General features: G+C 40.1%; 1 protein-coding gene across 1 annotated transcript in view; it reads right to left on the bottom strand.

Annotated features, from left to right (window-relative positions):
• Positions 1-4,615: 4,615 nt before the first annotated feature.
• Positions 4,616-9,126, bottom strand: part of arsb (arylsulfatase B) — a 30,004-nt gene continuing 25,493 nt past the window's right edge. The window contains exon 8 of the mRNA XM_012853915.3: positions 4,616-7,149. Coding sequence (XP_012709369.2) covers positions 6,884-7,149 — 266 coding nt within the window. The 3' untranslated portion in view covers positions 4,616-6,883. The remainder of the gene's footprint in view (positions 7,150-9,126) is intronic.

The raw sequence follows: 9,126 nt of genomic DNA, 5'->3' as shown, positions 1-9,126 counted from the left end.
ATATTTTGTTTCCCAAAAAAAAAAAAAAAAAACACCGGTAGTTTTTATTTTATTCATTTATTTATTGTTACGCCTAACATTTCAGTTTTGGCCAGGTGGGCGATTATGTTAATTATTCTAAGATACTTGGCTAGGTTTAAGGATTAAAACATGCAACGTGCAAACATTGAGGGGTTTTAGCGGAGCACCAGAAAGTTAGATTTTAAAACGCAGTAGAAAGGACACAAGTTGATCCAAAAGAGAAACTGCCACGTGGAGCTCCTCAAAAACAATTCCAACAGCTTATTGTTACTTTAAAAAGAATCAAAGAAATACTGTAGAAAGATTTTAGCACTGGTTGCACCGCCTCAATTTATGGGAGGACCAACTTTTCTAATTTCAAAAACGTACACAAATAATATCAATTTGCTGCCATGACACCAGTAGTGATCTGTGTAGATTCTTAACATTTATCTTCTTTTTTTTTCCGGCACAACCATGTAGTGTTTCTGCTTTGTGCAGTACAAAGCACAGCATTATTATTATTATTATTATAATTATTATTATTACTATTATTTCCTTATTGATTCTCTCTATTCCTGGCAAATCACTTCCTGTTCTTCATTTATATGTAATCGCTTCCATGTTAACTGAATATCTTTCAATCAAGCACAATAATTAATACCTGCAACATTTTCTTTAACTTACAGAAATATTTAATAATGACATAGAACAAAAGGCCAATTAACTTTAACCTTTGCATGAAGCCAACAGCATTCAGTGCAGGTTGTTCACATAAAAATTGCTGTTCACTGAAGGTTCCTTCCATTAAGGTCCGCCATGTCTGCCAAACTCGGCTTTGTTTCCTCAAGTGTTTATGGCTCCACCATCCACCATCCTCTATTTTTGCCTAATTCAATAGAATTACGTGGCGCCTGTTCAGAAAATTGGAGGTTGGCTCCACTCGAATAATAAGAATGGCACGAAACAAAATCTTTTGTGTTTTCATTTACCGTTGACACGACAGCCAAGTGGCGTGAATGGGCTATTTTGGGAGTGTTGTGACTAGGAGGGGAGCAACTGGTGCCAGGCCTTCAGTACCTTCTGATTCCTGCTTCTCGCTCAGTCAGATTTAAATGGAGTGCGAACACGACGGACGTCTCACGAGCAGATCAGGGAGTTTTATGCCTAAACAAATGCCGTTATTGTCAGTAACAACAACCTTGATGTTATCTCTCCAGTTCCTGGCATCATTGTTACGCTGACTGACCTTCGGTTTGAGAGGCAGTCTGAAACAACAACGGCCTCCAGTAAAAGGGCTTTGGCTCTAACCAATGACAAATCAGTGCAATAAATGCGGTTAGCAATACAAGGTATATTACCCTGTCAGAGATCTGAGTGGACTTTGACTCTCTGGTCTGCAGTGATTCACCCAGAATGTCAGGAAAAAATGGCATCAGATTTGTCTTAACAACATTACTTAAATCTAACTGAGGCATTTTTTTTAAAATCTCATTATGGCAATGGCCAAAAGAGAAGAATACGACCTTACTGCAAAGTACACAAAACTACTTAGGACAGTGTGATTTAAGTGTAACAAATTATGCACTTAAATCCATTTGATTTGATTGAATTTGACTTCATAAAGTGCCTTGTGTTGTGAATTGGTGCTATATAAATAAAACTGAATTGAACTGAATTAAGTAGGCATACCTGAAGTCTGCCTGCAGCTACATGACTGTCTCATTTATTCATTAGGACAATCCAAAGCCCCGGTCTAAAACCGCCTCCTTGACTTTTTCTCATCCACCGCTCCGTGGCGCTTCCCTGGACTCTCTCAGCTCCTGCTCAGTGGTGGTCTCCAATCACTGTGGAAGAGCTGCCAAAGATTTACATTTTTATGAGGTGTGATGAGCAGTCGGATCTCCTTCTTTTTTTAAAGGCTCGAGGTTCAGCACATTCCTGACGGCCCTGGTCAGCCTGCTTTGAATCTGTTTTCGCAGGCAGCAGCAGCGCGGACAGACACCGTCTTGTTTGGAATTCCAGTCCCTCTTCGCCGCAGGCCGAGGCCTTCACTCCCTCCTTGTGGACATACCAGAAGGGGTTTCAAGGATGGCCGCCATTTGTGCATCTTCCATCTACGTTCTTAAAATAAAACTGCCTCAGCAGGGACAGTTTTTTTTTTTTTTTTGTACCATACAAACTTCTGGTCTTTTGTCACATTTTTTTGGTTTTCAATATCAGACAAAGAGGAATTGGGTAGACACAAAAACCAGCTTGCAAATTTGATCTATGAAGTGAGAAAAAGCTATCCGAACCGACCTGACCCTATGTGAAGAAGCAACTACAAATCATTAACTAACCTAAATAGCAAATGTTTTTTTTTTTTTGGTTGACCTGTAGAATGAAGAAACAGAACCTGTCTGACAACATGAAGTAGGGAAATACATGCAACCTGCCCTCATCTAAGGGGATTCAAGAACATATAAGGGGTAAAATCATTGCCATCTATCTGGAAAGGGTTACACATCCATTTTTAAGGCTTTAGGACTCAAGTGGAGTACACTGTGAGCCACGATCTAGAAGTGGAGAAAAGATGGAATGGTGGTAAACCTTTCCAAGAGTGGCTGTGCGACCATAAATTGGTCCCAGAGCGCATCAACGATTCATCCTGGAAGACTCGCCGTAATTGACGGAACTATGAATTCGGCGTTCTCGGAAAAAATGTCTGACGGAGACATTCCGCGTGCTACGTTTAGCTCAAGCAATCTCCAGTATGATTGTGATTTAAAGCACATAAGCAGCAATTCCCTGAATGGCTGGGGAAAAAAAGTGTATTTTTTGGAGAGTCGCCTACTCAAAGTCCTGATGTAAACCTGAGATGATCCGACATGGAAGGCCATCCAACATGGCCAAAAACATGACTTAGATTATGTGGTCTCTCTAAAATTGTCCTTAGGTCTGAGTGTGAGAGCGGGCATGCGTGATTGCGTCTCCGACTTGCCGTGTGACGGACAGGCGATCCGCCCAGGGGTGAACCCCGTGTTTTGTCCAACGACCTCTGGAGATAGTGAAACACAGCGGTGACTCAGCAGGGGCACCTCCGCCTGAGCCACCGGACAGGCTTCAGTGTGGAAAAACAAACCAAAACCGCCCAGAAAAGTAAGAGTCATGACACTAGCAGGGTTAGCAGCTTGTAATAACACAGGCAGGAACGGCGTAACTCAGCAAGGAGGGGCGGCTCACCACAGACGGAGCATTAGAAGTGCAAACGCGGTCCGCAGATGAGCTGAGAAACGGGCAGGCTCGGGTTTACATGAATGGTAACATCCAATTAAATGAAATATTTCCCCATCCTGAAATACAGAGTTTTGATTGTAGAGTAAACTAACAGAGGAGGCGGTTGACAAATGTATAACCTCAGCTACTGAGGACTTTCTCAGAATCATAAAACAATCATGTGGTGTTCTCATAGACGCTGCCGAGGACCTGCTCAGAGTTTCATTTACAGCCACTTTGGCACATATAAGCCCCTCTAAGTAAAGCTACCCAGAACTAAATATTTTTCAAAGCCTTTATTCTTAAAAAGAACTCAAAAGAGGTACAAAATGAAACTAGAACTGTTTAAAGATTAAGCAAACAAATGGCATGAAACATGTGCCACAGTCAGACCATATGGCCTGGCTGTTACTAAATAAATAATTCAGCCAATTGTGACCTAAAATCTGACAAGCCACATTATGTTTAAAGCTCATTCTGGCCTAAAGTGTATCAATCTCACAAGTTTAAGTGGGCTTCTAAGAATACATTTAAAGACAGTTAAAGAAATACAAAAATAATCTAGTTTGACAAGGGAATTCAAATGTATACAAACACACTTTTTTTAAAAAAAAAAAACTTATTTTATTTAAAAAAAAAAATCACAATATTTGAGGTACAGTTTAAGCTTTGCATATAATACAATAGAAAGCAGGTCAAATAATTTCTTTTGGCTGCATATTAAAAGAAGTTGGCTATTAGTAGCTATTTTAAAATCAACATTTCAGTATTAAATACATTCTGTCCCATTACATGTCCACAATGCATCCCTTTTTCAATACTTCAATACAGAGGGCAGACCATAAGGAACCAACAACACTCATTTAATTTGTCAGATGACTTTAAGGAAGCTAGATTCAAACAGCTTTGCCATTTTGCTCAACAAAATAAGCGTGGAAATATAATTTCCTGACACTTCTGTGTTTGAAAATAATTACTCAAATAAATTAATAAACTGCAATTTTGAGTAGTTTAATAACTTTTATTGCTTATCTAATAATGTCCATATGATAGAAGACAAATATGGAAAATGCCATTATGGAAAATTACAATGTTGACTAGAGAAAGCGAACCAGTCCGATACCAAAACGGTGGTATGAAACGTTGGCAGTCTGTGTTTATATAATATCAGATTCACATTATTGTATGCTCAAAAAACATCTAGGGGTAATAAATGTTATTCGAAGTCCTCCAAATTTTGTTTTGGAGGACTTTAATTTTCTGCCAATTAAAGGGGACATATGTTTTACAGTTCTTTTTTTTCCCACATTGAAATCATTCAGTTGTGGTCTATATAAAGTGGAACTGCAATGCTTTGGTCTGAATTCCTTGTTAATCCACTCCCATGATCCCCCTTTTTACCCCTGTTCTAAAGTGTGTCAGAGCAACGCGTTTTGGTGCTGTCTCTTTAAATCTAAGGAGGCACTTGACACCCCGCCCCCCTCATAACTAGTTCCTATCGAATTAACCAAAAGAACACCGCATAATGTCATCATAAGTTGACGTTGGCTGTAATAAACAGGAAGTAGAGGTTGCTAATTACCATGGACCACAGATCAGTAATGGAGCAAGGCTTTATTCAATGTGCTGATTTATATATAATTTTTCACAGATGAGACTAAGAAATGCTTGCGCCTCTTCGTGGGTCCACACGTACCAGTTGTTGCTTTCAGCCCTGTTTTCGAGCGTTATGGGAATATCCGTGAATACGCCGGCAGCAGAAACAGCCGATCAGTCATGTGAGGTAAACATTTGCTATTTCACAATTGATTCGACAAATGTGTTTCCATCTCCTCTTTTGTGCATTTACTATCAAAAACTACCTCGTAAGCATAAAAACTTTTTTTTTGCAAAATTTAGTCAGTTAATTGGAAATTTTTCCTTTTCTAATGCGATACTGTTAAAGTTCCTGCACCATGTTTCAGTTCAACAGCTTAGCCCCGGCTCTTTTCCCCTTAAGCGAACTCCACTTGTCGCATAATAGTTTTGAAGGAATGATGCTCGAAACAGAATACTATACTTTAACATATTTAATCTAACAAGGCAGAGGGCTGTGTACAGCTTCAGTAACACACTCTCATACATAAAACAATGTGAGACGGGTAGAAATCCGGACGCGAGAGTGCCAAGCCTCTCGCTTACATCAACTTATATGGATCAGAAAAGACCTACTCCATGATTGGTCGATTCTTCCCATGTTGTCCTTACCTGTCCGTATGTTTATGCACGCCACATCTGTGAAATCCTTGGCAACCCTGGGTTATCTGCTGTTTTCCTTGTTAACTGCTTTCTGCAGCTCCAGCCCCTGTGATCGCATAATTCTTAACAATACCTCAAAATGCGGATTAATAAATGTTGATGGAAACGCGACTACAGTGTCCTCCGCTCTGTTGTCTGCTAGACAACTTTATTTAAAATTATTTTAAGCCTGGTATCCACTCTGCATTTTTGTTGGAAATATTTAGTGGCTCATCCCCCTGATCGGGGGTTGGTCGATCCCCAATGCTGACGGAGCGGGGGAGGTGCGCCCGGTTCAGCCTTTCTGAAATCCGGAACATTTCCAGGTAGAGCTTTTGAAAGTGGGGTTTGGTTGTCTCACTGCTGCTATCCAGAGTCCATTCGTCATCTGTTTGTAAGTTCAGAGATCCGAGCTCCTTGGCTTTGATTCGATGCTGGTAAACTTAAAAATCTCAATCCATTGTTCTTTTTCCCAAAAGTCCTTTTTGTGAATGAGTGTGAAACTAATGGTACCTCACATTTGCACCATGTTTATAACTTTTTAAAACTAAAATAACAAAGACAACGCTGTGGATGAAAGCTATGTAAACAAGCATAAGCCAGTCTCCCGATGCCCCGGTATCCCACAATGCAGTGCGGTTGTTACATCACCCCTTCAAGCCTTGTATGTGTCCTTCAGAGAATGAATTCAAAACATCTCAGATATTTCTAAACTTGCGATCATAATGCACACCATTAAGGGTTGTATCACTCATTCTGTATATTTTTGTAAAAATGTATGTATTAATTGCGTCCTGAGTTACCATTTAAGAGATTTTAACTAAAAGTAAATGAACAACGGACCAAGAACAAAAACACGGGGGTCTAAGGAATATGTTCATAGGATGTTAAAACTGTTTTAGGGGTAGTGGTGGTGATTCTTTTTGGCATCATCAGAAGACATTTGTTTTTTCCTCATCAGGAAAAGTTACTTCATGTAGTCTGGATTAAAAATAGTTGTGAAGTGCTGCTTTAAATACATTAAAAAAACAACCCCGGTTCAGTCAGCTACAAGTTTGTTCCCCGCTGCTTCTACGTGCTTTTACTTCTACAACACATGAAGGTCTGGATTGTCTCAAAAGGAGATAAACGAAGTGCGCATTCTAGAAAAAACACATATGATTGTGACAAAAAGGCCCCAGGACAAGAAAGCATCAGGGGTCCGGCACTAAGAAACTTACAAAAGGTGACTTTTAGCTAGACAACAGGTAGAAAAAAATTTGTTCATAAAAACATGATTGTTCCCTGCTTTTAGAATTCACAGTAAAAGTGCAAATAGGAGCCTTCATAATGTCCCCGTTGTCTCCATCTAAGCCCACGGCCCCCAGGCTCCAGTGGGGCCCGGGTCACATCTGGGGTCGTCGTCAGGGTAGGTTATGGGCAGAGCGGTTTTCTGGTGCTGTTGGAGTCTAGTGAGGAGATACTCAACCACTTGGGGGAACTCAGCCGACACCTCACGTCTCTCCTCGGGATCTTCCTCCACATCAAACAGCATGACCGGCTTCAGTGGATCCACCTTAGAAAGCCCAGACTCTGAGGTGTTGTGGCCGGGTCGGGGGAACCAAACTTCACACCCTAGGAGGATGATAACATATTGGACATACTAGTAACAGTGAGAAAAATACACCGATTATGGGTTACACTGAATTACTAAAGTGTAGATGCTTTCAATACACTTCTGTATCTCAGAGGTAAATTAACATCTTAATGCTTCCGCTTGGTTTTGCCATCTTTATTAGGACCATGTGGACGCGCACAGGCTCGTGTAACTAATGTTTTAGGTTAGAGTGATTAAGGTGTTCACCTCAGGTTTGAACCATTCACTAGTTCCTACCCCCCGGTCCACTTTGTGGGAATAATGCATCCACAAGCTGGTTTGAAAACAATCTATTCACATGAAGGGATGTTTAATTTTTTTCCTACACTATTTGAAATATTAGTATGAATGACAAATAGTTCAAAGGTAATTTTTTGTTCAATGTCCATGGACTGCATCACTTCCATTAGGGATGCACGACATGTCTGTATTATATTGGTCCTGGCCGAAGTCAGTGATTTTTTTTAACATATCGGTATCGCTCCCATTCACAAAACTGGGCCGATAATAAAAATGGATGCTTATTTCCATCTTGCTGCAGTTTGTGTGTGTTGCAGGAGGGGGAGGGCGATGGTATTTTTTTGGTCATGTAACAGTAATAGTGATGCAGCACAGGATTTTGGGTTGTTTAACTGAAGCAGAGGAGTGGTCAAGGGCAGTGTTGTAGTACTCGAGTCCGAGACTCGAACTCGAGTCCGAGTCATTAGCTAAATTTAGAGACTCGTGACTTGACTTGGACTTGAGCACTGATGACTCGAACTTGGACTCGGACTCCTACATTCAGATCATTCTGACTCGGAAATTGAGAAAAATACTTTTTATATCATTAGGCTATAAGTCATTAGAATATTATTTGGTGTATGATTTATTGATTTATTGAATATCTAACTTATTAGTGCAATGTGGTGGAGTGTGGATTTTTTTTTTAGTTTAAAAACATGTAGGCTATGCTTACTTTAATGCAGAACTTGGACTCGACTTGATCAATAGTGACTCGACTCGGACTTGACTCGGATGAGTAGTGGACTCGACTCGGACTCGACTCAGATTTTTTTTTTATGACTTGGACTTGACTCGGACTTGAACACTGGAGACTCGAACCTGGACTCGGACTCGAGGCATAGTGACTTGACTACAACACTGGTCAAGGGTAGACAAATATAATATTGGTAAATATCGGTTATCGGCCATTACAGCGGCTTAAGATATTGGCTTAAGTTTTCATATTGCTGCATTCCTAACTTCCATTGAACTCTCCATGTTGTTTTCTCTCTCCCTCCTGTTTGGGCTGTTTTTTTTAGCGCTAAGTATTTTTAGCGCCAAGTTTTCATCACTCTACAGCTGTACAGGATGCCCAGAATTGGAGGGAGTCCCAAATTTTGGATTCAGAGGAAGCTGGAGGACACACCGGATTGTCACAAAATACAGCATCTACAACTCAGAGTCATACAGTATTAAATGCTTTTGATGCAACAGCATTGGATTCTCACTTACATTTCAATTCTGAACCCATAGTTTATACAGACTGTCGAGGTTGCGCTTAACTTATTTCTTCACCTCCACCTTTGGGAACACTGTTCTCATAGAAAGTGTCAAAAACAAACAGTTGAAGCCAAATGAGGCAAAATGGACAGTATGAGAACAACTCGAACAATAACTCCCCCCGCCCCAACTGTGTGACATTAGATCAGAGTTAGCTTTTCCTATTCAAGGTCAGTTAGAATTAGGATTAGTTAGGACTATCTTTGCTAAACATCAGAATAATGAGAACCAGAGATTTATTTAACTATTTTCATAAGGAAAAATAAATAAATAAAATCTACAACATACATTTTCTTGGTATTTATTTGGTCGATTTACTTTTTCTACTCCATAACATGTCTCAAGCTTTTTCTGAGATCAGGCCATGATTTATTTTTCTGAAGCGCATGAGTACCTGTTGTAGTCAAACAAAT

This window comes from Fundulus heteroclitus, chromosome 8 (genome assembly GCF_011125445.2).
Source record: "Fundulus heteroclitus isolate FHET01 chromosome 8, MU-UCD_Fhet_4.1, whole genome shotgun sequence".
In the NCBI taxonomy this organism is placed as follows: domain Eukaryota; kingdom Metazoa; phylum Chordata; class Actinopteri; order Cyprinodontiformes; family Fundulidae; genus Fundulus; species Fundulus heteroclitus.
This window is presented reverse-complemented; position numbering and strand designations above follow the sequence as displayed.